The sequence below is a fragment of the Podospora pseudoanserina genome, chromosome 5 (genome assembly GCF_035222485.1).
Source record: "Podospora pseudoanserina strain CBS 124.78 chromosome 5, whole genome shotgun sequence".
NCBI classification, from domain to species: domain Eukaryota; kingdom Fungi; phylum Ascomycota; class Sordariomycetes; order Sordariales; family Podosporaceae; genus Podospora; species Podospora pseudoanserina.
The window spans coordinates 952,656-979,871 of record NC_085924.1 but is presented as its reverse complement, the minus strand read 5'-3'; the positions used below and the strand labels follow the sequence as shown (position 1 = coordinate 979,871).

The 27,216-nt window shown below is 52.5% G+C and overlaps 9 protein-coding genes across 9 annotated transcripts; 5 read left to right on the top strand and 4 right to left on the bottom strand.

The window, feature by feature from the left end:
- Window positions 1–71: 71 nt before the first annotated feature.
- QC764_500410 (uncharacterized protein) lies at window positions 72–1,367 on the bottom strand (the record flags this gene model as incomplete). The annotated part of the gene is made up of 2 exons (XM_062947307.1): window positions 72–251; window positions 308–1,367. The coding sequence occupies 2 exons, from the start codon at window positions 1,365–1,367 to the stop codon at window positions 214–216; spliced, it is 1,098 nt and encodes a 365-aa protein (XP_062798674.1). The 3' UTR covers window positions 72–213.
- A 5,298-nt stretch (window positions 1,368–6,665) lies between these two features.
- Window positions 6,666–8,272, bottom strand: QC764_0075560 (uncharacterized protein). The gene is made up of 3 exons (XM_062940702.1): window positions 7,927–8,272; window positions 6,987–7,852; window positions 6,666–6,713 (listed from the first exon to the last, which is right to left on the bottom strand). The coding sequence occupies exons 1-2, from the start codon at window positions 8,046–8,048 to the stop codon at window positions 7,534–7,536; spliced, it is 441 nt and encodes a 146-aa protein (XP_062798673.1). The 5' UTR covers window positions 8,049–8,272; the 3' UTR covers window positions 6,666–6,713; window positions 6,987–7,533.
- A 2,792-nt stretch (window positions 8,273–11,064) lies between these two features.
- Window positions 11,065–11,949, top strand: QC764_500450 (uncharacterized protein; the record flags this gene model as incomplete). The annotated part of the gene is made up of 1 exon (XM_062947308.1): window positions 11,065–11,949. One exon carries the CDS (start codon window positions 11,065–11,067, stop codon window positions 11,947–11,949), a length of 885 nt encoding a protein of 294 aa, XP_062798672.1.
- An 881-nt stretch (window positions 11,950–12,830) lies between these two features.
- QC764_500460 (uncharacterized protein) lies at window positions 12,831–13,730 on the top strand. The gene is made up of 2 exons (XM_062947309.1): window positions 12,831–13,100; window positions 13,180–13,730. The coding sequence occupies exons 1-2, from the start codon at window positions 13,007–13,009 to the stop codon at window positions 13,467–13,469; spliced, it is 384 nt and encodes a 127-aa protein (XP_062798671.1). The 5' UTR covers window positions 12,831–13,006; the 3' UTR covers window positions 13,470–13,730.
- A 488-nt stretch (window positions 13,731–14,218) lies between these two features.
- On the top strand, window positions 14,219–14,821 carry QC764_500462 (uncharacterized protein; the record flags this gene model as incomplete). The annotated part of the gene is made up of 3 exons (XM_062947310.1): window positions 14,219–14,420; window positions 14,474–14,715; window positions 14,819–14,821. 3 exons carry the CDS (start codon window positions 14,219–14,221, stop codon window positions 14,819–14,821), a joined length of 447 nt encoding a protein of 148 aa, XP_062798670.1.
- Window positions 14,822–15,515: 694 nt separating this feature from the next.
- QC764_0075520 (uncharacterized protein) lies at window positions 15,516–15,929 on the bottom strand (the record flags this gene model as incomplete). The annotated part of the gene is made up of 1 exon (XM_062940701.1): window positions 15,516–15,929. One exon carries the CDS (start codon window positions 15,927–15,929, stop codon window positions 15,516–15,518), a length of 414 nt encoding a protein of 137 aa, XP_062798669.1.
- Window positions 15,930–16,518: 589 nt separating this feature from the next.
- On the bottom strand, window positions 16,519–17,058 carry QC764_500465 (uncharacterized protein; the record flags this gene model as incomplete). Its single annotated transcript, XM_062947311.1, has 1 exon — window positions 16,519–17,058. The coding sequence occupies one exon, from the start codon at window positions 17,056–17,058 to the stop codon at window positions 16,519–16,521; it is 540 nt and encodes a 179-aa protein (XP_062798668.1).
- An 806-nt stretch (window positions 17,059–17,864) lies between these two features.
- On the top strand, window positions 17,865–19,553 carry QC764_500470 (uncharacterized protein; the record flags this gene model as incomplete). Its single annotated transcript, XM_062947312.1, has 1 exon — window positions 17,865–19,553. The coding sequence occupies one exon, from the start codon at window positions 17,865–17,867 to the stop codon at window positions 19,551–19,553; it is 1,689 nt and encodes a 562-aa protein (XP_062798667.1).
- Window positions 19,554–23,826: 4,273 nt separating this feature from the next.
- Window positions 23,827–27,085, top strand: QC764_0075490 (uncharacterized protein). The gene is made up of 3 exons (XM_062940700.1): window positions 23,827–25,149; window positions 25,217–25,668; window positions 25,743–27,085. Exons 1-3 carry the CDS (start codon window positions 24,658–24,660, stop codon window positions 26,461–26,463), a joined length of 1,665 nt encoding a protein of 554 aa, XP_062798666.1. The 5' UTR covers window positions 23,827–24,657; the 3' UTR covers window positions 26,464–27,085.
- Window positions 27,086–27,216: the final 131 nt, after the last annotated feature.

Genomic DNA, 27,216 nt, shown 5'->3' with positions numbered 1-27,216 from the left:
GCGGGGCTCTAACCGGCGATTGCAAGCCGGTCGCCTGCTGAACCTTTGTCTCGAAAAACCGGTTAAAACATGCCGGTCTACGCACGTGTTCTACCACAGACACCACGAATCACAGACACAGATAGGTAAGTTATCCCAATCTGAATACATTCTTCTCTGAACAATCCAGCAAGTCCATACATTAGCCATGACAAGTTTCGAAGCACTCCGTTCTTAATACACCTGAACACCACCGGGAAGTTCCTTCAGCCCTACACACGATCACGTTAGCATCAATTCCACCAATGGAAAGACTTAGCAAACTCACAAGTACTAGTCCCAACATCCTCCCGGCTCTGCTGTTGCTTGGTACACTCATTCGCCGCCTGTGGAGTTTGCAACTTCAGCGCAGGACACTGCTCGCTAAAGCAGTTCGTCCCCAACCCGTCCATCGCCCTCTGCAATGCACCATCCTCCCAACCAAACAAGTAATCCCCATGAGCTCCATACCCAGTCTTGTCACCAAAGCTGTACACCAACGGCTGCTTCCCGTTCTTGTAGTAGTCTGGGTTGGCGAACGGGCCAGAAGTGTCATACATGACTTCGTACATGACCTGCGGAATCCTCACCGGGTGCGAGGCAGGGCAGCGGTCACCGGCAAGGGCTTGGTTTCCTGGGGCGTAAGCGACGTGGCTTTGATGGTCGGGGCTGTCGACGTTTTTGCCGTCCCAGCAGGAGGGGAAGATGGTTGTTACTCGGATGCCACCGGGGCAGGGCTTGTTTGGGAACTCGGCGGTGTCAGACCTATCGCAGGGCGCTCCGTTGCCGCCACTTATCCGGTCGTTTTTGGCGAGACAGCGATGGCAGTTGACTAGGGGACCAGTGCCCTTGTTTCTGTTGACCGGGTTGCCGGCGATCATCCTGAACCCGGGGGAGAAGACAGTTGTCTTCTTATTGGACCCGCTGAAGGGGCGCATGTAGTAGACGGTGATGCCGCCTGTCTGGTCCATGATGGTACCATTGAGCTGACCGTTGGCCATCTGTGGGATACGCTTGAAGGTTCCGTTTTCAGGGGACTGGAAGTAGATGGAGGCGGTCCAGTAATTGCTGAAGTCTTCGACCATGCGGCAGGAGGTGCACTTGGACTGCTTGGGAGGGTCGATGGTAGCTGGATCCATGGTCACGTTGAAGGAATTACCACCGACGATCTGGTGCATATGAGGAGAGAAGAGCTGGCCGGGGTTGACGATGGGGTCGGCGCGCTCGACGACGAGCTGGGAGCAGCTGAAGCGGAGGAAATCGGAACCGCGGGCGCTTTGGCGAAGGTCGAGGGTGGCTGCTTCCGCGCCTACAAAGAGCGCGGCGAGCGCTAGGATGGACCAAGCCATGACGGTCTGGTGACGAGTAGCTAGAAACCTCTCTGAATGATGGATTATTATTTTGGCTGATGGAGGGAACAGACTCGGATCTCTTACCGACAGGCAACAGTGGGTTTATACCCAGTTCTGAACTCAACTGGAGAGCTGGGGTGTCAATCATTATCTTGGTGATACATCCTGGTTAATCTAATCACAATATCCAATGCTTGTCCGTAGGGGCTTTGATATCTCGGCACTTGCACAGAGTGCTGGTCTTTACCCTGTCGTCCAATCGGTTGATTTCCAGGCGAGACGATCCAGGCGGTCCAGATCATATTCGCACCACTAAGAGGTGCCTAGGTGGTGGAGGCTCGACAGTATTAATAAATAAAAGATTGTGGTTCAAGTATAGATACTCGGCACACATTCAACTTGGTGGATATGAGTCGAAAGCTTTCAACGGTCGGGGGAAAAGTCACAACTCTGCCCACCGTAGGTGTGGTGCTGCCGTGGAAGCTTTCACTTTCTGCCCACTCGGACACACACTCCCATCGTGACAAAGGTGCTGGCTCCTTGCTATTCTGTGCACTAAAATACCGTTTCATAACAGTTGTAATTGTGTCTCCATGGTAGTGTTCGACGCTTTGCAAGGGGAGCTGGGTAGAGTGCAGTTGCCCGAGCCTTGCCGTGTCACGCCGAGGAGTGGGGCTGGCCCCGGACAGGAACATACCGAGACGCTGTTCATAACTGCCAAGGCCTTCCTCTGAAAAACCACATCATCCATACGACAACCTCCTGTCACATAGTTGTTGTCAGATTCTAGGCACAGTCAGACAGCATCAGAGTAATTGTTGCCGCACCGGGTGTTTACCGTATCCAGCAATAGCACCTCTTGGCTTCGCGTGACTTCTTTGATGGTTTCGTTCAACATAAGCTCCATCAGGAGAACCCCCAAGGCGAAGAGTATGGGATTTTCAGTGGAGGGCGTGGGTATTATATTTGCGGTGCTTGTTGTGGCAGGGAGCTTTGTTAGTACGAAGGCCTGCTGGGATGAGTACACGCCTTGGTGCTGGGCTACAAATATACCATCATGTGTTGGTGGGTGAGAAAGCCAGAGTGTACCGTATAGTTGGAGGATGTTGGAGACGAGAGCCGTTGCCAGTTCGAGTTTTGCCCTGTATGAGAGGTTGTTGATAGCAAGCTGTCGTCGCTGAGTATCAGACAAAACTGTCTTCAAGGAGACCAAAGACCAGCTTCCTTTCTCCCCAAGGCTACTGTGGGGGCGGATGTTGTATCTGTTTCCTCTCGGAGTAAGACAGTCAAATATACAGCCACAGCATTCCCCGACCAGTGGGTTCCCAATTTTACGCATCATTCCGCACATTTCTTGTATCGTGGGGGTTGCTGTAGATGTTGTCGCAAAACCGGGCAGACAGTCGACTCTGGAATTTGAGGATGGGGTTGCTCTCCTCAACGTCATGGACGGAGAATTGCGAGTGCGAGAAGCAAACCGGACGCTTGAGCGAAATGATGCATGGGGAAATGTCTGACCAGTTGAATGACTCTTGGGTTCCAAGCCCGTCTCCGTCATAAATCTGACACTTCTGCCTCTAGCGGACTGGAGGGGAAGGATGTTTGGAGAGGGTGCTGTTGCCAGCCTGGGGAGGCGAGCTTCCTGTTGAACGAGAAGCTCACGCCATTTCTTGTTGCATATTATCCCGGATGGGTTGTCTGGTTGATGTGAATCTTGATTCGGCGCTGCGTATGATAGGACCACGTGGGATTCAAGACTGGTAAGAATCATGTCATCGTTGTCTCCGGGCACGGTGATTGGGGTGCACGACAACTGCACACCCACGTCGTGCGGTATCTGGCAGTCACAAGAAATCGCTAAGCGAAAAGCATCGAGCAGACTGTTCGCTATGCGGCGGCCAAGTTTGAGAATTTTGCGCTGCGATCGTTGCTGGCGTTCTGGCCCCAACTTCGCATTGGAGGACATGACACTTTCAAGACTCGAAACGGCGTGTCTCATTCGGTCAATAAGATCTTGGTAGCTTGGTAGGTTGACTGGTAGAGCAGAAACGTCACACGGTTGAAGTTCATGGTGTCTTTCCAATCTCCCTGGAAGTTAGCACTTAATTAAATAGATTCGATTAGATACCTTACTTTATCGTCTCTCTCAATCTTTAGCTTTTCCTGGATCTCCTCCACAGCTTCCTTCAGGTCTTGAATGTTTTGTTCGAACACACCATGTGATTTCTACAGCCGACCCCTGACCTTGCTGTGAATGATCGGATCTTTCCACAACGGCCCAAATGGATCCTTGCAGTGCGTTAGCTCGCCAAGGTTCGACAAAGGCGACAACCCCCAACGGCCACGATTCCACGGTTATCACAAATGGGAGCTTACAACAGCGAGGTTTTGGGGTGCTTGAGAGCAGCTCAGAGGTTTCAACTGAAGGTAGTCATGATCGAGATGGTGCCAGAGAACTGTGTTTCGATCAAACTGCGTGGGATGCTCCCAGACCCTGCAAAATAGCTATGTGCCGCGAACCCCCGAGTGCCCAGCCACCAGGTTCCACCCAGATCCAACTGTTCCGAGCTGCCGAGGTATCCACAACATCCAACAAGATGTAGTCCCGTAGAGCCGGTCGGCAGCTGCAAGGCTGAAGTCATCAGCCGGCCAATGCCGACGTTGGAACAAAACACGTCCATAACAAGTCCTGAGCCTTCTTCAGTAACAGCTAACTAGCCGCTTTAAAAACATTCCATCCCTGACGACGTTTAGTGTTAGACGAGTTCGTTCTAAAAGCTTTGACTGTGGGTACGTACTAAACCAACTGGTTGGCAATAGCAACAATGAGACCATCGAAACGCTCGTTCAGATCCTCCTGGAGAACCTTCATGTACTCCTCAGGCAGAGAACCACCCTCAGCGATCCAACGGAAGCGCGTTTTCGTAGGCCCGAGAGAGTCCAGAACAGTTGTTCCGTACGCAATCATGTCCGGGTAATCGGGCCTCCTGACTCTAAAGGTCATAGAGTGCTTGTCGGCATCGTATGCAGTTAACTCCTCGGTGAAAACATATCCTTCTCCTTTGTTCTTGCCGGCAGGATACTCGTAGGTAAAGGTGCGGACACTTCCAATCCCGAAGCCTTTTAGGCTGACTTTCTTAGCACCTGGATACCAAGGGCGTTCAGCCCCAAATCCAGCCACAATACCCCATACCTCACCGATTGGTGCATCGATATCGCGCGTGACGGTGACGTAGTGAACCAAGTTTTGGTCGGACATGGTAGAGGTTTTGGAAATGAGAATGATGCTGTGGTATAAAAACTAGAGTTATAACGAGAACATACGAATGGAAGATGTACTGTAATGTCGAGAGCCTTAAGCCACATGAATCAAGATAGTTAGACAGCGAGGGCCAAATAGCTTTAAGTAGGTAATAGGTCCTAGGCCGTCGCCGCTACTATTAGCGCATATGGAACGAATAGTTACGCCGACATGACTCAAGCGCGAAGCTTACGGCAAAACTTAAGTTCCTAGCTTCGGGCGCCTGCCCGCCCTATTTCTCATTATATCAGCCGTCTTCGATTCTGATTTGTCATCTCTTCCTGATTTGTTAGGATGGAGCCTAAACGTAACTAGCCCCTTTGTTCTTAGTCAGAGACTGCTTCAGTTTTCCCTGAATAGCAATGGACTGTGCAGATTTAAACAAATGCATTGTAAAGTGGGTCATCAGCGATTTGGTTACTGTACCTGTACTATCATGGTAGGAAGATCGTTCGGCCCTTTCCGCCTATGCTTAGCAATCTCTCCGAGTCTTGACCTTGGACATTCTTCGTTAACTCCGAGGTTAGCTTTGCTCCAGGACCATACGTTCCACAGCAACGAAGCAACATTTATTTATAAAGAATGCTACATATTAGGACATCAGATCTATTCTCTATTCGCAATCATAATTCAAGTCTACAACATTCACACCTACACTCTCCATGCTTGTTCTCGTTGCTGGCGTCACGGGCAATCTCGGCCTCAACCTCATCGACGCCTTGTTCGCTCACGGTCACCAAATTCGTGGTCTTGCACGCAATCCATCCAAGCTAGATGCTGCCCGCAAAGAAAAGCTCCATAGCTTTATGGAGCTCAAGACCTACTACGACATCGAAGCCATCGAACGCGCTTGTGATGGAGTCGACGCAGTCATTTGCGCGTACCAGGGAATGCCCGAATTGCACCTGGATGGCCAGTTGATCCTCCTACGTGCCGCGGAACGTGCTGGCATACAGCGTTTTGTGGCCGCCACCTGGAACTGCGACTGGAGACAAATCAAGTTGGGCATGCACCAAAGTTATGACCCCTGCCTCTGCTTCCACCAGCAGGTCCAGTTGAGCTCCATGATTAAACCGATCTACATCCTGACGGGCGCACTTACTGAGGTGTTCTTTTCCGTTCCTGGCCATGGCACCTTCTCCCCGGCCCACAACGGCGTCTGGGACCCTGAGCGCAAGGCTATGGATGTCTGGGGCACAGGAAACGAGAAATGGAACCTCACAACCGAGCGTGACGCCGCGGAGTTCACGACTGTGATTCTTGAGCAGGAAAATGCTTCTCAAGGAGGATTCTGGAGTGTGTGCTCGGGTGAGTACTCAGCGAACGACGTTGCGAGGATCTACAAGGAGGTCCGGGGAACAGAAGTTCATATGAACATGAAGGGAAGTTTGGATGAGTTGAGGGAGACAGCTCTTGCGGCGAGGAGCCAAGGCGCTTACAGCGACTACGGGAGCTACATTGGGTTGTTCTATCAGCTGTATCAGCTTGATGGAACCTTTGCGCTCCGTGACCTCGACAACGACCGCCTGGGTGTCAAAGTCACGAGTTTGATAGAGTTTTTGGAGGCCAACCCTGATGTGTAGGTGGAAACTGGGTTCTTGCGATTGTAGCGCAGGGGATAGATTTAAAATACATCAATCAGGCGTTGCTCCTGACACCGACATCTCGGCCGAGCTCCATGACCCAACTCCAGGCCACTTCCTCTGGAGGCTACAAGAAGGTCGCCCAGATGCCGGTGGAGAAGGGCGCAGATATCAATGCGCAGGATGGCCACTCTCCTCTGGCCGAATTCTTCCAAGGGCCCCTCAAACTGAGAGCAAGCGTCGAGTAAAGAGCGCACCACGCTCTCCGTGCTAGACACCGCAGGTTGCAACTTGCGACCGTCCTATCGTTCGTCGTGTTGTGTGGAGACGCCGTGGACCATCTTGGTGAGTCTGCAAGATGTTGACCCAAGACAAGGTAATGTTTAGAACAAGGTGACATCGGTCTCCCGTTTGCTGGCTGTTCTTAGTTTTTTATAGAGTAATTAATGCCTTGGGGTACTAAGTGGATGTTAATCCTTACGTACATTCTTAAGGTCTAGGACAAATAGCAACACTCGCATATCCATACTATGTAAGCCTAGCATGTTGGAGATGCGCCCGTACAAACGCATCTCAACATACTACTTATGGAGATTAGAGCCCACGCAGTTATCTTAAAGCATATATTGAACTGATAATAGTAACTAAACAAAAGGAAAAGTTCAAAAGGAGCGTACAGGACCGTATTTATATCCCACCATAGCATTCCATCCGCATGTCAAACCCACTTACTAAGCTCTCAAGCATCCACCTTAACTACCACCCCAGTACACAGCTCTCCTATCAACTCCATACTGCTCACACGAGCCTTGCCGTGATATCTGAGATGCCATTCTGCTCCACACTACTCAGACTTATCGCCGAAAACCACGATTCGCTCATCTATTAGGTCCAGCCACAAGGAAAATCCGACTTTCGCGAGATTCTACGGTAGTACAAACCTTTATTTTCTTTATTTTAGGCCAAGCATTTGACTACCAGCGGTGGAACACTCACTATTGTTGCGTTTGGTAACTGTTAGATTCCAGTTAACCTTACCATGGGAGCTCCAAGTGATCTCCTTCGAGCAACCAGGCAGTGTATTCTGTTTGCCTTTTTTGTTCTTTCGATTTTCATTTTCAATTTTTTTCATTTTTGGTTCTACCGCGGGATCGAGTACGAGGTGATACATATTATCATAACGTCTGCACGCAGCTGAAATCCACAGGTGACAATGTGCTGCATGATCACGAACATCTTGCATATCTATGCCCCGCATTCAACGTCCATCATCCCTGCACTACCATATCCGCTCCAGCGGAAAGTCCTTGGGTCCAACATAGGCCGTGTAATCCCCAGTCGGAGTAACGCCCTTGATGATCTGGATCTGCTCACTTGGGATGAAATGCGCGCCCCTGGTGTAGCTAAGACGAGAGACTTGAACACTGACGATGACGGTCATACCGGTCTCGTTTCGGAGGACGTCGAAAGTACGCGATGACGGAGGGCAGGTGCCACCTTTGATCTCGGGGAGGATTCCCACGCCACCCACACCGGAGGCGGTGCAGTTGTAGCCTAGGGTGTCCATGGTTCCAGGCATGAAGGCATTTAGGGAGTAGCTGTCTCGTGTTAATATTAACGTGTTGGATAGGAAGGAATTGTGGTGAGAGTTCAAGGGGGGGGGATTGCTTACAAGCACATGGCGCTGTGAGGGACGCAGCTGGCGGTGAAGTTGCGGGCTTCGAAAACAACATCGCGCGTGGTGATGACGGCCGCGGAAGTAGCACTGGCCAGTGCAAGAAGTGAGAGCTTCATTTTGGCAATTGGCGGGCTGGAGTGCGGTGAATTGAATATGTGGTTTGAAAGTTGTTCAGTCTAGTGAGTGTGAGCCAGCTATCTTGTGCTTGAGCCGATTGCGAAGGACTATTGCTTAAAAGTGAAGGTACTAGAGAAACAAAGCAGGACCGCAGCATTTAACTACCAGTGCAAATACCTAGGTGCAAAGCGATAACGATGATGATTGGTGGACTCAGCCCTCGTATTCACCTCTAGAGTGGACCAAGTCGACAATCTGTCCCCAGTCAGTTGCCCGATTTGTGTTTAACCGACGTTCCATTGACCCTACCAAGCTTCGGGGCGTTGTAGCCACACGTCATCTCTAGCGAGAGCTTGAGGGCTAGCTAAGCCATGAACTCCGCTGATGGTCGTAATATGTCGTATCGACACATTGGCACAGATCCTGGTAAGTTCCATATTGCTGCGTCATATGACCATCCAGAGACCTGGTCCAGCATCAGGTCTCGATCGCGACCCAATTACCCCCATCACCGGCCGCTCACCAAATATCGGGCCGGGCTTCATTTGCGCACTAGTCGCAATGCTTGATAGGTGCCTTGATAGAGTTGGCTTCTGGATGCTGCTAGATGCGTTTGGGTTTGAAGCGCTGTGAGGGTTAGGGTTCACTGTGAGCGGCGCTAAAAGGGGCCAAAGGCCCTTGTGTTATGGGTGGTTCAATGGAAAACCTGCCTGGGTTTACGGCGAAGAATCGATTTCAGGGCGCGACTGCGCTTGATACTAGGAAGCTTAGATTAGCCGAGAAAAAGTCGTAAAGTAACCTGCGGGTTATCGGGAGATTCACCTAGTTCGCTAAGGAGCTCGAGGCACGCACGCGCTACCCGCGAAGTGGGAATAGCTTCATCAGGGGTTGTCGGTGAGACCACGCCCTACCCGGCAGGTCCACCACAGCCGCGGGTTGCCGAAGCCACCACAGGGCTCAGCCCGTTACGCTGTTTGTATTGACCTGAAGCCCTAAGTATCTTTTGGCCGCAGATTTTATTTCTGATTTCCATTTTCGACCAGCGTGTAATTGAAAATAACATAAACAGCAAAGTGGGTGGGGTGCCTCTTGCTATTGCGACAACCCCGGAGAGAGTCCGAAATAGCAAAAGATTTCCCTCGACACAACATTACAGAAGACATGTGTTTGGCGACCTCAAGCCTTATGTATGCATAGAGCCGGATTGCGAAACTGCAAAAACACACTATACCACACGTCAAGAATGGGTAAATCATGTCGAAAGTCAGCACTGGCGCTCTTGGTTCTGCCCATTCGAATGCAACGAGACGCTTTTATCAGCGAGGATGCTCAAGGAACATATAGACAATGCCCATGACACCTTGCGCTCAGAAAGTTATGAGGTCGAGAAGGCTCTGAGAGGAATCCCGCATGCTTCTGAGACAGTTTCCATTTGCCTCCTGTGTCAAGAACAACTACCTGGCCTGAGGGACTATACACGGCATATCGGACGCCATCATGTAGAAGTTGCCTTGCTTGCACTTCGCCACCATAAAGACAACTACGGAGTGGAGAATTCTGATAAGGAAGTCTCATCATCAAAGAGATCCCAACAGGACGAGGATTCGGGTTGGGATCAGAATGTATCTATGGATATCGAATGGTGCTTATGAATCGTCCCGACTAATCGGCGTCTGGTGCAGGCAAATACTGGTTGTGGACAGTCCATGTCATATATGGTTGGAATGGAGAATGACGGGTACGTCGCCATGGGATCAGGGGCACAGCATTTGTATATTACGTATTGACAACCTGCTTACCCAGCTTTGGAACCAATGTACCCGATGACCGGGAAGGTGATCTGATCTGGGACAAGAAATACCCGACGGATGTCAGCGGGCTGACAAGCTGCGATCCCTACAAGCGTCTCTCTTCGATTACTTCTTACATTCCTGTTGTTTGGCTGGCAGAATACCGGCAGGCTGGGCTGTATACTGCACCTGGAAGTTACAGCCCTTCGAACGTCTTGCCGCTCACGGGGGTTAGTTCTACACAAGATAGAGCATACCACGAACACCATTTTCATGCTTGCGGTCGACCAAAGAGGGGCCGAGGCGAGAAGCCATCTCCTGAAATCGGGATACCAAAGCAAGCCAAGGTGGTTGAATCCCACGCAGGGCAATTTCAACAGTTATCTATTATCGCGGGTATGCCGACGCAGGAAGAGAATCAGCTTTCTTCTGCCATTCCTGAGGTTTCCTTCTCCAACCAAGAAGTGTCGAACCGACCCCTCCCCTCAACCACCAGCGATACCCACGAGTTCGATATGACAACATCCCGAAATGTAAATGTGCTGGGTGGTTAGAGAAAGTCTCGCAAGGATCTATACTGGCGTCATTTGAAGATTGTGCATTGAGAATCGAGTTCGCGTACGTCTGCAATTGTGACGATTGGACTCAGGATAAGGAATATCACAAACTGCACCTTGATCAATGGGGGCGTAGGAGGCGTTCCGAAGAAATCAGTGAGATAAGATGGAGATATTGATCAGACTAGAGGACTCAAATACAAACATGTGTTCCCAGCCCCTAGGTTGCAACCACTGAGTATTTCTGATTGACCTTACGGCGTAAGCGCTTTTCATGTGCTACTCTTTCTTACATACCTATCTACGGATGGGTACACTAACATTGACCTGAACAGGGCCGACAAGATCTGTCTAAATTTTGTTGGCAAACATCCACCGGTATTTGGTAGCAAACAAAGGCACGTCTCCGACTCGAGTGAAAGATGGTTTGATCCCTTCTGCCAACATAAAAGACTTCTGGCCTGCCGATGGGCTGAACACCATCTTGCTCCTCCCTGCTACATAGCCGATACTGAAATATCAAGAACGGGCCACAAAAACTTCTTTCTTCAGCATCCCGACTCCTCTCGTGTCCTCCCCAGGTTCTCAAGATCACTATCGATTGCTTGACAGGAGGTGACTTGGCTACGCTCTCAATCGATCGACGTTCCGGACATCTCCAAGTCACAATGGAGAAAGCCGCCACAAAATCCTACGTCATGCGCGAAGTCCCTGGCAAAGGCAGAGGACTCATCGCCACCTCCAAAATCCCCAAAGGAACCCGCATCCTCTCCGAAGCGCCCTTATTCCAGGTCTCATCTGTCGAAATACGTCCCGACGTCTTAGAAGCGCTCATCGTCTCGGAGCTTCACCACCTAATCAAGGACCAGAAGCGTGCCTACGTCTCCCTGCGCAACTCGTACAGCAAAGAATCGGGTGTCAGGCCCATCTTCGGCATCGCCAAAACCAACGTCCTCCTCTTTGGCACCCACGAACCGGAGGGTGGGCTATTCCTTGAGATGTCTCGCATGGATCACTCTTGCCGGCCCAACACACATTACAATTGGAATAACAAGACCGAGCGGTTGACCATCCACGCGCTGAGGGATATTCAAGACGGGGAGGAGCTCACCGTCTCGTACATGACGCAGACTGGACCGCGGGTGCACCGCCAAAAGGTTTTGGAGGATTGCTTCTTCTTTCACTGCGAGTGCGAGCTGTGTGGTTTGCCGCCGGGGGCGAGCGAGGAGAGCAATATGTGGTTGTTGGAGATTGCGGCGATTGAGCATGAACTCGAGGATGGTAATGGGACGTTCTATTACGCAAAGGCGCTGGCGCTGTTGCGGGAGATGTTTGCGGTTTTTAGGGAGGAGGGGATCTGGGATCAGTCGATTCCGAAGGTGCATGTTGTTGCGTTTCGGATTGCGTGTATGTATGCGGATGAGAGGAGGGCCAATATCTTTGCTCAGCGGGCGCTCGAGGTTAGGGTTGTAATTGAGGGGGAGGATAGTCTTGAGGTTGCGAAGTTGGGGGGTATGTGGAGGACCCTTCTCAGCATGCGTCGTGGCAGTTGAGGGGTAGGTCTCCCCCTGATGAGGTGGCGAGGATGGAGGGGTCGGAGGTGGATGACTGGCTTTGGGGTAAGATGACGCTGGAGGCGGCGCTGGATGGATAATGGTTAGGTTGGGTATTTCGTGGTGGAATAATATCAAAGATCGATCGTAGCATTGGATACATGGTAAGAACTTAGACAATCGTTGTTGAAGAAGTCCCTGAAATGATTCCACGTCTAGTGTCACATCAGCAAAAGGGACGTTGCCGTCGTGATGGAAGTATGGATCCACAGCTGTAAACAAAGAAAAAGGGGCTTGAGGCATCAACCCTAACCCACGCTCGAGTCTCTCGTGAGCTATCAGCAACCAGATGAGAGCTCCAAGCTGAAAGATGACACCCTCAACAGACGAGATCCCCAAACTATCTGATTCCCTTCTTTATTCTTCTGCCATTTGCTCCAGCAAGCCGGAGCAGCGCTCTTGATATCGGGATTCAACAGAGCGTCAGGCGGGGTCTTACGGCCCCAAACGGCAGGGTGTGACTGTCGGCGGAAAAGGAGGAGCAACTAGAAATGAATGTGCAGGGTCTCAGATACTAAATGACCACTGCTTTCCGTTGTACTGGAATTTGTTGATATCTCGATCTCCATTGGGCTGAGGTTACCGTGACCTCCAGGAGCTCCGAAACAAAGACTCCAGGCGATCATCCTAAGTAATGAACCTGGCGCAGCAAACGGAATGACCCCCTATGGCTCCCGAAAGAGACCTCGGGATAGAGATAGCCGGCCTCATCCCAAGTACAGACCCACTATCTCCTGTATTACCGCTCCTTTCCTTTGACCCAAGCAGTGGGGTACGTACGGATGGGCTCCAGATGACCCATTGTGACCTTCGACGCCCTCCCCCAGAGACTTCTTTCAGAAACCAATAAAGACATCGTTCTCCTACCTCTACTGCCTCCCCTTTCTCTTCTTCACCACGCAGTAACATCCATCACTTCACTCTTTGAGACCTCTCAAGCAACTCTCACAACTCACCTTCACCCCTTAGAACCAACAAACCTTCCACAACCGTTAAAATGGTCTCTTTCACCACCTTCACTGCTGGCCTCGTCGCCATCTTCGCCTCCTCTGCCATGGCTGCCCCTACCAACGCTGCCGCCGCCGCCTCCGGTGACTTCACCCACTACAGTATGTCCACTCTATATCTCAAACAACTCTAAATGCCAGTTACTAACCACCACCTAGACAGGCTCCTCTGTCGGCCTCGGCGCCTGCGCCCAGCTCCACCAGGACAGCGAGTTCGTCGTCGCTCTCTCCCACGCCGACTTCGACCCCCGGACCCCCGGCGGCAACCCCAACAACAACCCCCTCTGCGGTCGCCGCCTCCGCGCCAGCTTCGAGGGCAAGTCCGTCGAGGTCGCCGTTGTCGACCGCTGCCCTGCCTGCTCCGCCGGCAGCTTGGATCTCAGCCCCGCTGCCTTCTCGCAGCTCGCTGATCTCGGCCGTGGCCGCATCCAGGGTTCTTGGGTCTGGCTCTAGCTTCCCTGACTACCGGGGAATACCAACAATGGCGATGATATGGATCTTGCTTGGGAGATGAATGAGTAGGCATGGAACTGATGGTATCCGATTGAGATCTGGGGGAGGAGGATCGGGTGCTATTTGGGGGCATGTCGACACCCGTCTGGAATGGGCAAGTAATTCATGGGAGTGGAGTGGCTGGCCTGAGACTGGTCGCATAGGATGGGAACGGGATTCCTATCTTTGGCATCGATAGCTTTGAGCGTTTAGTAGAGGAGATGGTCAATTGATTTCGGTTTCTTTTGCGCATACGATAATGTATCCTCATGAATTGTTTTAGCTGTTCGCTGATGATATTTGGCGTATTGATAGGAACTTCTAGGCCCAACTGTCCCACGGATGTATGTAGGAACCGACTCGCTTCAGATATTACCTGCAGGAACAAGGCGATCTCATCCCGAGGTGATCTATCTCCTCGGACTCTTGTGATTCCCGGTGATGTGCGAGACAGATCTGACTGCGATGTATGTGCTGGTTGCTTCAGGCAAAAGAGGGCACCTAATCACTGCAGGGTTCTGTTGTGGTTCCAGTTTAGCCGTTAGCTACTCTGTTGTGCGAACGCGGGAGGATATGAGGTGGCGGCTCGTAGTGCTGACAGGGTCACATGAAAAACAGCAAGTATAAATGATCATTGTTGCTTCCTTTCTGAGCTTTGGAGTTGGCTCCAAACCAACCCTTTGTTACCTAGCCAGCACTCAGTCACCATCATGCTATCCCTTAGTAGTTTATCTGCCCTCTGTGCCCTCGCTGTGGCAGTGCTAGCTGTCGATCCCGCCCCTCCGACCCTAACCTACCTCTTCAGCGTTAACCTGACATTCGCGGAGCCCATTTCCATCGGTTCTGTCCCCTACGGCACAAGGGATCTCTTGACAATCTCGGGCGGGAATGCTGTAGGCCCGAAGATCAGTGGTAGGAACTGCGACCCGTTCAAACGAATGTTGTGTCGCTAATACCACAAATAGGGACAGTTGGAAAGGGTCTCGACTGGGGCCTGACCTCACGCCAGGGTGTGTTCAGCCCAGACGCCCTCTACTCGTTGCACACCGATGACAACGCCACGATCTTGATCTTCGAGAAGGGACACGCGCCTCATGTGCACATCCTGTTCGAGACGGCGAGCCCAAAGTACGAGTGGTTGAACTCGGCTGTTGCGTATGCCACTGGAGGGCCGAATGAGGTTGGGGTTGGGTTGGATGTTTGGCAGGTATGTCAAAGTTTCGCTTCTTGGGACCTTTAGGCGCATGAGCAGCTATAGAATCCGATGCTAACGCGAGAAACTTTGATAGATCGGTGCATAAGCCTGTTAGTAAAAGAGACAGGGAGACAGGGGCTATGGCGGAGGACCAGAAAACTATAAATCGTACACATAGGAGCTTTGTGTGTCTTGCCTGCCCGTGTAACGTATGGCCAGAATCGATGGAAATTTTGACGGTTGGAAGTAGGACGGCTCGGGCGGACTGTCAAACGTGCGGCCAGGGTGAGCCTGGGCATGGCATAATGAAAAGGCGGAAGCCGGAGTACCTGTACTGTAGGTGCGGTAGTGCCTTCTCCTACTTTGGCGGCGCGACATCTGAGTGCAATCCTGCTAGCCTACCACCCGACTGTAGCTGAATTCCGACGGGAAGGCACTGCCCTTAGGGGCTCCGTTCCTTGACAAAAACACTCTAACCAGAGCAACCGCGTCATTTTTATTCCTGCAACAACTACCCTACAGTTTCTCCTTGAATTCATCATCACGCATTACACTGACGGCTAGTATTACCATATGTACCTTACTAGAAACAGGATCCCACTGACTGATTCTTTTTAAAAAAACTAGAAGATCAGCACTAGCAATTCCGTCATCGACGCGATCCCTACTTTTCAAGCAGATCCTGTTCGAAGACGTTGATCCCTCGACCGTCCATTCCTCCTACGAACCCATTCTACTACCAGACCGTTTAAACACCATCTTAGATCCTACCTACCAGCCGGGAGAATTGACGTTACGTCGATCGATCATCGTCACTGGAGCCTTGCAAATTGAGAATTACACCATTCAATCCTCCACCAAGCCCACCAGGCAACCAGTGCTACGAGAAACACTCCAGCAGCGATTGCCAGCTCTCTCAACTGCCGCTTCCTCCTCCTTTCCATCGACTGCCGATAAAACTCCTCTGCCGCGATGGACAGCTCCTCCATTCTCTCCTCCGATAGCGGACCCCGCTGGAGGATCCGCTCAATATCTTGGCGGGCCCGCTCGGCCGCCTGTTCGGCTTCGAGGCGCCGCTGCCGGTTGGCCTCAATTTCGGCGCCAGCTACAGCGATTGTGGACACAGTTGTTGAATGGCTCGGCCCGGTAGAGGTCGAGCCAAGATCGGTTGAGTGGGACTTGTCTGGGCCGGCACGCTGGGTGGGTCGTCGGGTTGGGCGTTCCATGATGTCGTGGTGGTTCGAAGTGGTCAAGAAACGCCGGGAATGAAGGCTTGTGGAAGGGAACCATGGGTGGATTGGCGCTTTTTCGTGAGTGTTGATCTCGCATAGGTTTCTAATGAGCTCAGCGTTCGGGAGCACCGCCTCCTAAGCACAGCCACCATAACTAGGTGCAAGTGCTACTGCGCTAACAGATAAATGTGTGTTCCGACACACATGGCGGTTAGCGCCTCAGCAATTCTTCTGACCTTGCCCGGCTCCCTCCACAGGACCAGCTAGGCAGTCGGAGTGGTAACCTCATCTGTACAGCGCAACAATTCACATTTGGTGGCGTAGAGACGGAACGGGGGATTGGTTTGCAAAGCCTTGTCCAGCAAGGCATCCCAAATTTCTATTGTTATCTCTTCCACACCACAGACACTAACGAGCACCCAAACCAGAACTCCTCCTCCATGTATCCATACCCATTCTAGAACGAAAACGAGCTCGACAAAGCAAAACGATACATGTAACCCAATACGCCACCCAAGCGGGAAATCAAGTCAAGTTCCTTTCCGAATGCCGGACACCTGCACGCTCAAGCCCATCGAGTCGCTTAGCGAGAGCGAGAAGAAGACTTGGAGCCGTCCTTTCTGGACTTCCTGTCACGGGAGGGGCGAGCCGAACGGCCACGGGAATCCAGCATAGAAGCATTAGACTCTCCAATGGCAAGCCTCTGCCTGTCCTCCTGCGACCTTTTGCCCCGGTTGAGGAGTGCTGCGGGCACATTACCCTCGGTTGGAATGATGGAGTCGCCGGAGCCTGCACTGCCTGAGCTGCCTGGGCGACCGCCACCTGAACTGCCTGGGCGAACACCGCCAGAGCTCCCTGGCCGAGGACCGGGAGAGGCTGGGCGCGCCGGAGTTGAGGGGGTGCGGCCAGCCGTGGTGGTTGTGCTTCCACGCTGAGCAGTAGTGCTGCTGAAGGTGCTGGCGCTTCCACGCTGGGCAGCCGTGCTAGAGCTGCGAGAAGGAGGACGAGCAAAGCCTTCTATTCCGGGGGAACCATAATCACCAAACCCGGAGGAGAGGGTGCTCTCGGTGATGGTGCTCTGGCGAGGGGCGGGAGAGTTGGAGCGGCTGGGATTTCTGGACATTTTGAAAGCTGCTTGGGTGTTTGAAATAGAGGTATGCGATCTTGTAAGGTTTCAGTGCCAGACTGGAAAAGTGCGAATGATGAGCTGGAGTGAAAAAATCGGGTTCTTAGGTTGGATTTACTGTCTTCTTATACGCAACCCATCTCAGGACTCTTTCAAGGCTTTCTAGGTATGTGGCCATTTTTGGCATCAAAATTTACGTCAACAGAACTATTCGTGGCGTCCTAGGCCTGTTGGTCTCAAAAAAGACGCTCACACAGGTCTTCAACAGGTCCAAAGATAGTAAGAAGCCCACCGCGGTGCATCATGCGACTTCCAGAAAGGGGTTTAAGATGCTATGATGCTGTTGGAAGTCACCCTGCACTGCTCGATTAGGCCCCGACTCCCACTCTCCAAGTTTCTGCTGGGACGCGAGCTTTCCATAGATATCACACCTCTTCTCGGCGCCTTCGGCTTCTTGTTTCAGTGCAACGACCTGAGCGCAGATCGGACATGGCAAAGTGCATTGAACCAGACTGTCGGGATCGAGTTCCGCTATTGACGAACGACGAACCGGGAAACACTCATGTTTTGATGGGGGCACAGTTTGGGGGTTGGCTGCAAAACACAGCCCCAATGATACGGCGCCAAATTCTCGGCCAGGGGCCCCAAATGCGTGCTGGACCAACACCAACAAACTCCTGCATTTTGAGGCATCTTGGTTCGATTCTACAACATCATTTATCAGCAACGAGCAATCGACATTACACAGGAAAGTTCAATGCTAACTTTTTGATTGAAGTGCTCAACCTTTAATTTCCCACACCATGTCCGACCCGCCTTCACCGGAACCTCGACCGGATCGCCGGACGCGCGAGGTCGCCATGTATGGAGATGAAATGGTGGAAGAGCGTCAAGAAGCGTCATATGACTGGGTCAATGAAAAGATCCAGAATCCCGAGTTGCGCACAGAGATCATCCGCATAGTCAAGAAGTACCACGGCGGAAGAGCTGGGAAATGGCACTCATCCCTCTGCGGGAGCTACAACGCCGTCTTCGTCATTGAGTTCCAAGATCCTGAGAGCTACGGCATGATGCGCGTCCCGCTCCCGCGCTTCAGCCTGGAACTGAGGGAAGAGAAAGTCCAAGCTGAAGTCAACCTCATGCGTTACGTCGCGGCAAATACCACCATCCCCATCCCCCACATCTACCACTCGGGCACCGCCTCACAAAATCCCACCGGTCTCGGACCCTTCATCATCATGGACTACCACCCAAACCTAGTCCACCTGTCCACCTTTCTCGCAGACCCAGACACCGACCCCGAAGCCCCAAACACCATCAACCCAACCATGCCCGAAGACAAGATCCTCTCCCTCTACCGCCAAATGAGCAACATCCTCCTCCAACTCGACAAACTCACCATGCCCCAAAGCGGCTGCCTCGGCTACGTGGACGGGGAGTATACCGTCCACGCCCGCGCCCTCCCCCAGACCCTAACCGACACCATCACCATGGCCGGCTGCCCCGAGTCTGTCCTCGGCCCCTCCAACCGCGTCCTCAACACCTCCCACGAGGTCTACCAGTTCCTCACTGACCTCCACATTGCCCAGCTCGTCTTCCAGCGCAACGACGCCGTTGAGTCGGCGGACGACGCCCGGGACAAGTACACGGCCCGGCACATGCTCCGCAGGGCGGCGTACATGAACCTGCTGCCGTCACCAAGCTACACGAGTCGGCAGGAGCACATCACACCGACGCCCGAGACGTTCAAGCTCATCTGCGACGACTTGACGCCGCACAACGTGCTGGTTGATCCCGAGACGGGGGAGGTGAGGGCGGTGATTGATTGGGAATGGGCTTGGTTCGGGCCGAGGTCGATGGCGGCCGATCCGCCCTGGTGGTTGATGCTGAGGAAGCCAGATATGTGGAATGGTGGGGTGGAAGGGGGGATAGATGATTGGGTGGGAAAGTATCCGAAGTATCTGGGGATTTTCCTCAGGGCGTTGGAACAGGAGGAGGAAAAACTGGGAAGGGGACAGGAGGTGACTGTACCTTGTCTTGGGGAGCCGTTGGAAGACGATAAGGTGGCCGAAGACGGGACGGTGTCGGAGTGGCTTGACAATCTTCATATATCGGGAGATAGCAGCACCACCACCACCACCACCACCACCACTATATCTACCAACCAGGAAGGACCAAAAGAACCACCTCTCTCCGTCAGGATGAGAAAGAACTGGGAAGATGGGAGCTTTTGGATCAACTATGCTGCGAGGAGATCATATGGGTTAGACCCTATCTACTGGAAGTTTATCGACGAGAGGCTGTTTGGGGAGAACCCCGCGGGTGGGTATGAGAAAAGGGCTGAGTCCATGACTGCCGAGGCACGGGAGCTGATGGAGATGGTGGTCAAAGACAAGATGAAAGAGAAGAACGGGGAGAGGAAGGTGGTTGAGTGGTTTGCTGAGGAGGCGAGGGGGCATTTGGCTAGGGTTCTGGGGTATGGGCAGTTGTGAGTAGAGCATAAGGTAGGGTAGGTATCACGGGCGTTGTATGGAGTTTGTCTTTTATGGTTTGGATTGCATATACAAAGTCAGCATGCAAAGACATTGAAGTGAGATTAGAGTTTGGTCATATGCAGTTACAATTTTATACGATGGGTACTGAACAGTATACCAAAATAAGCTGACGTGTGTAAAATGGTAGCTCTACAATCAACCTAGTTCAGCAATATGTTTGATACATGAATATGCGCCAGTCATGAACCTGCCTCATACAAACGCATGCAAAGAGGAATTAGAAATAGAAATTATTTCAACATGACTTCATAATCGAGGAAATCTCGCTGACAAGGGAACGCTTGTTAGTCTTTTCACAGATCATCACCTGACAAGTCATATTTTCAATAGTTTAGTTCTATTCACAATTGAACTGCATTCTATCGAGCATATCCCTCATAAAAGATTTTCATCAAACCCAGACCAAGCCCACGACCAGGCTCCCAGGATGTGCCCATCACGACTCAGGCCTGTGCTGCGCCATCGTCATGCATAAACGTTGAAGACTTGGCAAGGATCTTGGCACAGAACGGTTGCAAATAAATCTCCTTGGACTTGCCAAGCCGGCTCTTCCTTCGTTTTTCTTGTTCTTGCGCAAGCATCCCGTTGCTTCTTTCCTTTCCTTGTTGAAGAAACGGTTGAACAGGGGCACGAGGGGCAAGGTCAACATCATCAGTCATCATCGCAGCCTTGTCGATCTCAATTCACGAAGAGATCCCTCCCGATGTCAACAACGCCATGAGGTTGGGTTTGACTGGGGTTCATGATGGGCGTGTGGGGGCTGCAGATCCGGCAGATGGGAGGTGCAAGTCTCACCTTGGTCTTGTCTGTCAACATGTGGACAAAGTGATAAGAAGCAGAGGACACCCCCCCCCAGGATCCTCTCACCATTTTCCTGCCATCGAGATCTCCTCATCCTGGGGACTGGTTGGTTGGCATATCAAGACAGCCATGGAGCGCAATGTCCGCACATGTTACGGCACGGTTCGGGTGGTGGACAGCTGGTTGCAGCATGAGGGCCAACATGGAGGGCAGCCACCGACAGCCATGACTGGCCAGCTTCCTCGCCGACCAGAGAATACCAGCTCCTCAAGTTTCCTTGTTGGAGCCTTGAACTCACCCACAATTGTCCACTTCTTCTCCTTCAAATTCGCTGCGGTGCAACGAAGCGGCACCTACGTCAATCCGTACCCTTTTGTTCATCCTTTCCCTTTCCACAAGACCTTCAAAAACTGCGGTGTGGCGTGTGTGTGATCGGCAGACAGCCACTAGCTCGTAAGGTCCGCCTGCTAATAATTGCGAGGATTGCCAATCCTTGCCACGGGGAAGCCGTTTTCTCGATGATCGTTTTAATGCCGTTGGCCGTCGTCCGCAACGGGATTAGGGATCGGTCTGCGTGATTTCTGCAATCAGAAAGGGCGTAATTTTTTTGGGACCTGCGGGCGTTGGAGAAACTGTGTCAGATCGGGAACAAAAATGGCGGGTTGTGGGAGAGACACGGGAGAGGTGAAAAGTGCGTAACGTACCGTAATGTTTCTTGCCGTTATTACCTTCCGATGATGCTATCCAAACGAAAGCGGCACCTTCAAATGATCACGAGGCTTGATGTCTCGACATCGCAGAATGGCATTTTCTTTCATCGTCCACATCCCTTCGCTTCACGGTGCCCAATGCAGCGACAGCGACGGTCAAGTTTCCCATCCCGGCGCTCGTCGAAAAGCAACCGAGTTTCGCTTCCCGCACCACCCCCCAAAAATCTCAAGCTTTTTTCCCCCGCATTCGGTTTCTCCTTGGCATCAACCGTCTGCCGCACCCTCGTTCCCGCCCCCGGCTGCCCCGCCAGCCCTTGCCACTTGGCGCGGTTGATGGGCGAGGAAGCGCCACAGAATCGGTGGCACTTCCAGGTTGGAGGAGTTGTTGACTGGAATGGTTCAGTGGCTTGACGGTCAACAAAGAACGAGATCTGTCACGAGGTCGAGGACGGTGACATAGGGAATCTGCGTTTGGCGAAAAGTCCGGGGAAACCATCATGCTCCATTATTAGCCAGCACGAGGGGAACGGGGCCCGCACGTGAACATTGTCTCTGAGCCTCTGAGGACCTTTTCAGCTAGCTGGTGGTGGCTTTGTCCCTGTCAGGAGTGATGACGCTGAGAGCTGATGCACAATCGCCTTTTTGGGAATGCTTTAGGTAATAATCCTGGGACAAGTTAACGACATGTCTAGTTCCTGGTTAGGTAGTGTAGGAGCATACCATCAGGGCAAAATCGACAAGCAAGACAGTGTGCTGGTTTTCATTGCAAGAGGAAAATTGCTCAACCATGAAGTGGACTTGAAACTGTGTAGCACAAGACTTTGTCGCGTCGGACAGGACTCGGAACGTTGCATGGGAAATCAGACACCGCCGGCGCTGCTCAGTGCAACCATCCTCGCACCAGAAAAGCTGTGCCCCCATTTCTCACCATCTGAGCGGTTGCCATTCGAGATTCGAGGGGACGGCAAGACTCGGGGTTTGGCGGAATTGTACACCGGTGATACGAAGAAAGAGGCGTGAAGCTTCAGCCTTTAAGTGACACTTGCACAAGCAGCAACACCCACAACTCGGTGGACTGCAAATGCGTCATCGGCCTGGACCGAGAAACACCAGGATTGTTTGAGGCCTGGAGACCGGGGCTTCCTGGACGCATGAAATTGAGGAGAATCTCCAGCTCAGGGTTGAAGCTGGGGAAATGCAGCGGAGCTCGACGTCGCAAGGTGGAGCTCTCCTCACCATGCGGTCAACAGCTGAACGCATCCTGATCTGCAAAAATAAGCATCTCCATGATCCCGGGACAGCAACCAAGTCTTTGGAAGACGTTGCATCCACAAGATTTTGGCAGAACAAGCTGTCGTGGACGATGTGGTGGTGGTGAGGACGATCGTTGGTGGGCACTTTCTGGGCAAACTTGGGGAAGCACTAGCAAAGAACAAAAAAGAAAAGTTCCTTTTGTGCTTGGCCCGCCATCCCCAAGCTAGAACATGGGCTAGCTTGCTGCTTATCTGATCTCCGCTACCTGTCCCACTTCTCCAGACTCTCCAGGCTCTCCAGTCCAGACTCTCATCGGGAAGCTATTGTCAAGAAGTTTTTCCGACTCCCCCTGTTCCCCAGATAGTGTATCCCACACAATGCCCGCTATTCCCCAGATGATCGGTGAAAAATGCAAGTATGGCGATGAGCTTGATGGAACTTCCCCGAATTTTCTCCAAGTTTTTCCTGGTGAATCTGGGGTTTGAGCTTTTTGCCCATGGGGACCCCAAACAACAAAAACTGGGGCACGGGGAAATGACAAGAAAAAGTCCCCAGAAAAGGACCGTTTTTAGCCGGCGACTCCTTGCATTCTTGGCTAATGCTCCGGGCTAGCCAATTGAAGACCCATCGCGCCAACGTCCTTCTGGCCAGTTGCCTTTTGACGTGCAGCCCAACGGCTCCAAAGGCACGGGTCAGTTGACTGGTGCTGACTTGACGAGTCCGAAGCGTGATGGCCCTGATGGGCTGTAGTTCAAAAAGTATCGCCGTGCCAATGGCCGAGTGGTGCCGTTTTTTTTTTTTTGGTGGCGCGACGATTTCACGATCCAATACGCTCGGCAAGCCTTCCACATTCTGGCGACCGCGCGACATGTGCCAGCGAGAAAAAAAAAGAAACAATCCTCTGATCGGTCCTATCGGTTGAAGTTGGCGCTCGCTTGTGAGGGAGCCGCACAACCCGCTTATCTTCAACGATCGAGACAAGCTCATACAAGACAATACCGGAAACAGGTGATGATGCTGTTCAGGGACTTGGCGCACGTGGCCATCACCAAACCCTGTGGAATGTACTGTAGCCCTGTAGTTTAGTGTATCGTTGTAAGTGCTGAGGCGGTCATCGTTGTATGGGGGTCACTATGGAGCCTCACGAGGGCAATGGTGACCCAAACCCGGCGGCAAGGTTCACGGCAAAGTTTCTTTGGAGCCATCATGTGTCTGCCATGGGCCATCCTGAATGTCAGCGGCTTTGGTCGGTGGGGCCGAACCAGCCCGCGTTCGGTCGGGGGTTGGCCTCGGGAACGGAAGAGACTGTCACAGGCGTGGAATGCCACGGTAATATTACCGTACCTTACACAACCCGCATCCGCCATCCGCCTGGATTCCGCCTCTCCCCCCAGGCTCATCTCATCGAGGCCAACGCCAGATCTGGGGTTAGGCGAGCAAGTGTAGATGCAACGTTCCGGACCGACTCGGTCAATTTATGCTGCTCGTTTGCCTGCCTGACCACCCCCGTTCTAGGCTCAAGGTGGTGTGCACCACCACACACACACACACGGCACCGCGGCCACGGGAGCTGCAACGTCGAGAGGGCCGGCGGTTTCTGGGGTGGCTCGGTGGAAGCTGGAGCAAGCCCGGGGGAGTGGTAAGAGATGGGACGAAGAGGACCGGCTAGCAGTCGACCGGCGTGTCCCCGGGCGTTGCAAGAGTCGCAATGGGCCAGGGGGGTGCCTCAGATGCTCGGCGGTATTCTGCATGGGACCCCATAGCTACCGAGCTACATGGTGAGCTTGGCCAACCCTATGCATCATATTCGAAGCCACCTTGTAAGTAGGGTCCCCGCAAACAATGCAGTCGTCCCGGCGGGAACGCGGCGAAATACCCCAAGCATACTTTTGCCAAGTCGGGGGTAATGGACTCTTCCCCAGTACTCCGCGTCTCCTGACTGGCCAGGAGCAGCCAACGCTCCGCAGAGTGACATGCTCCAAAACCTGGAACCCAAAGAGATGTAACCCATGCCAGCCAAAAAATCCAAGGGCCCTTCCATCCCAGTGGCACCCGCTTGTCATTCACTTCAAATATCACAACCGTCTCTCCCGTCTCACCGGTCGAGCTTCTTTTCTTCTCCCCATCCCGCTCTACACCCTTTCCCATCGATCCAACCCCTCGGGTCACGGTTACCACTTACACAACCAAGAGAAGGCATCGCCCCTCCCCCCCAACCACCATATCGACAATACAATCTCTTCATCGAGCAAGGCGTATAAGAAACCTTTTTCACCATGTCGACTCACGACGAGAAGGAGGCCCCGGCCGCCTCCCACGTCGGCGGCCTGGCTACTACCCAGGACGTCGAGCGTATTGAGGCTCCCGTCACCTGGAAGGCCTACCTCCTCTGCGCCTTCGCTTCCTTTGGTGGTATTTTCTTCGGCTACGACTCCGGTTACATCAACGGTGTCCTCGGCTCCCAGATCTTCATCGACGCCGTCGAGTTCGCCGGTGCCAAGGCTGTTTCCGAGTCCCGGACTTCGCTCATCGTCTCTATTCTCTCCTGCGGTACCTTCTTCGGCGCTCTCATTGCTGGTGACGCCGCCGACTGGATTGGTCGCAAGTGGACTGTGATTCTCGGCTGCCTCATCTATATCGTCGGTGTTGTCATTCAGATGATCACTGGCCTCGGTGATCCCCTCGCTGCCATCGTTGCCGGTCGCTTGATCGCTGGTATTGGTGTCGGTTTTGAGTCTGCTGTCGTCATTCTGTACATGTCTGAGATTGTAAGTCGGAGATATCTGTCGGAGCCAAGAGATGCCAATGTGTGTGCTAACTGCTTCTGCTTCACAGTGCCCCCGCAAGGTGCGTGGAGCTCTGGTCGCTGGTTACCAATTCTGCATCACCATCGGTATCATGTTGGCTGCTTGCGTTGTGTACGCCACTGAGGGTAGAACCGACACTGGCTCGTACCGCATTCCCATTGCCATCCAGTTCCTCTGGGCCATCATCCTCGCTGGTGGTCTCATGATGCTCCCTGATTCTCCCCGTTACTTTGTCAAGAAGGCCAACCTTCCCGCCGCCACCGATGCTCTCGCTCGCCTCCGTGGTCAGCCCAAGGACTCTGAGTACATCCAGGTCGAGCTTGCCGAGATCGTCGCCAACGAGGAGTACGAGCGTCAGCTCATTCCCAACACCACCTGGTTCGGCTCGTGGGCCAACTGCTTCAAGGGTTCCCTCTTCAAGGCCAACTCCAACCTTCGCAAGACCATCCTCGGTACCTCTCTTCAGATGATGCAGCAGTGGTACGTTTCTACTGAACAAGACGCGAAAGAGAAAATCAAAAAGATCCGCTGGCTAACATGTCTTTTGCTTTTAGGACTGGTGTCAACTTCATCTTCTACTACTCGACCCCCTTCCTCAAGTCCACCGGTGCCATTTCCAACTCGTTCGTCATCTCCATGATCTTCACCGTCATCAACGTGTGCTCGACCCCCATCTCCTTCTGGACCGTTGAGCGTTTCGGTCGCCGCACCATCCTCCTCTGGGGCGCTCTTGGCATGCTCATCTGCCAGTTCCTCGTCGCCATCATCGGTGTTACGGTCGGCTTCAACCACACCTTCCCCGCCCCCACGGCGGAGGATCCCGAGCGCACCCTCGCCAACAACATCTCTGCCGTTAACGCGCAGATCGCCTTCATTGCGATCTTCATCTTCTTCTTCGCCTCCACCTGGGGTCCCGGCGCCTGGATTCTCATTGGTGAGATCTTCCCTCTGCCGATCCGCTCCCGTGGCGTTGGTCTCTCGACCGCCTCCAACTGGCTCTGGAACACCATCATCGCCGTCATCACCCCCTACATGGTCGGTACCGACAAGGGCAACATGAAGTCGTCCGTCTTCTTCGTCTGGGGCGGCCTCTGTACCTTTGCCTTGATCTACACCTTCCTCTTCGTCCCCGAGACCAAGGGTCTCTCCCTCGAGCAGGTCGACAAGATGATGGAGGAGACCACCCCCCGCACCTCGGCCAAGTGGAAGCCCCACACCACCTTTGCCGGGTCTCAGCCCACCGACAGCGCCTACCTCAAGCAGGAGTCTGTTTAAATCGGCTTCTTTTGCTCGATTCGGTTTTTCCAACCATCTATGAAGAATAGACGAGTGCTTTTGGTGTGTCGTCAAGAGGAAGAGGAATAGTTGTGGTGGCTTTGGCTTATTCGGAGGATGCAGGAGAAGTCGTTCTGGTCTGATATCATATACCCCATATCGCGAGCGCGTTCATTGCAGCGACAAACGAGTTTTTTTTTCCCCTCTAGTTTCGACAAATTTGGAGAAACAACAAATAAAGAAGAGTTCTTTCACAAAAAAAGAAAGCCGATCACAGAGATGACTTGACGAGGACGAGGGCGACATGACAAGGAGGCATTTGTTCTTGATGATTGGGTGGTTTGAAACTGGCTTTTCTTGGTGAATTTTCCCCGGGTGACTGACGGGAAGGTGTGACCTTGATGAGTGATATATTCTCGTGTGTTTTTATTGTTGATGGAAAGCGCAGCCATGGGCAAAAGGTTACTTAAACCCTCTACGTGTAAATGGGTGGTGGCTTTTTGTTCTCGTGTTTTGCGAATTACCTCCTCCCCTATGTGTATAATAACTTCTAATTTCTCTTGTTCCGATGCGGGACACCATATCTACATTCTTCAAAAAGACAATGTTGTCGTCTCCGGGATTTTGCATGTGATTTCTCTGTGATCTTTGTTTTCATTGAAGAGCCCCAAACTACACGGAAGCAACCGCTGCGGAAACTTCCTTGTCCCATCCCGACGGGAACTGCAACAGTGAGAAATCGTCTTACATGTG

Bases quoted from the DNA above. Each gene is read 5' to 3' on its own strand.
- QC764_0075560 (XM_062940702.1), bottom strand. From the start codon at position 8,048: ATGAAGCTCTCACTTCTTGCACTGGCCAGTGCTACTTCCGCGGCCGTC. The intron at 7,853-7,926 runs GTAAGCAATCCC...AACACGAGACAG, and splicing joins CCTCACAGCGCCATGTGCTT to CTACTCCCTAAATGCCTTCA.
- QC764_500460 (XM_062947309.1), top strand. From the start codon at position 13,007: ATGGTCTCTTTCACCACCTTCACTGCTGGCCTCGTCGCCATCTTCGCC. The intron at 13,101-13,179 runs GTGACTTCACCC...CCACCTAGACAG, and splicing joins CGCTGCCGCCGCCGCCTCCG to GCTCCTCTGTCGGCCTCGGC.
- QC764_0075490 (XM_062940700.1), top strand. From the start codon at position 24,658: ATGTCGACTCACGACGAGAAGGAGGCCCCGGCCGCCTCCCACGTCGGC. The intron at 25,150-25,216 runs GTAAGTCGGAGA...TCTGCTTCACAG, and splicing joins TTCTGTACATGTCTGAGATT to TGCCCCCGCAAGGTGCGTGG. The intron at 25,669-25,742 runs GTACGTTTCTAC...TTTTGCTTTTAG, and splicing joins CTTCAGATGATGCAGCAGTG to GACTGGTGTCAACTTCATCT.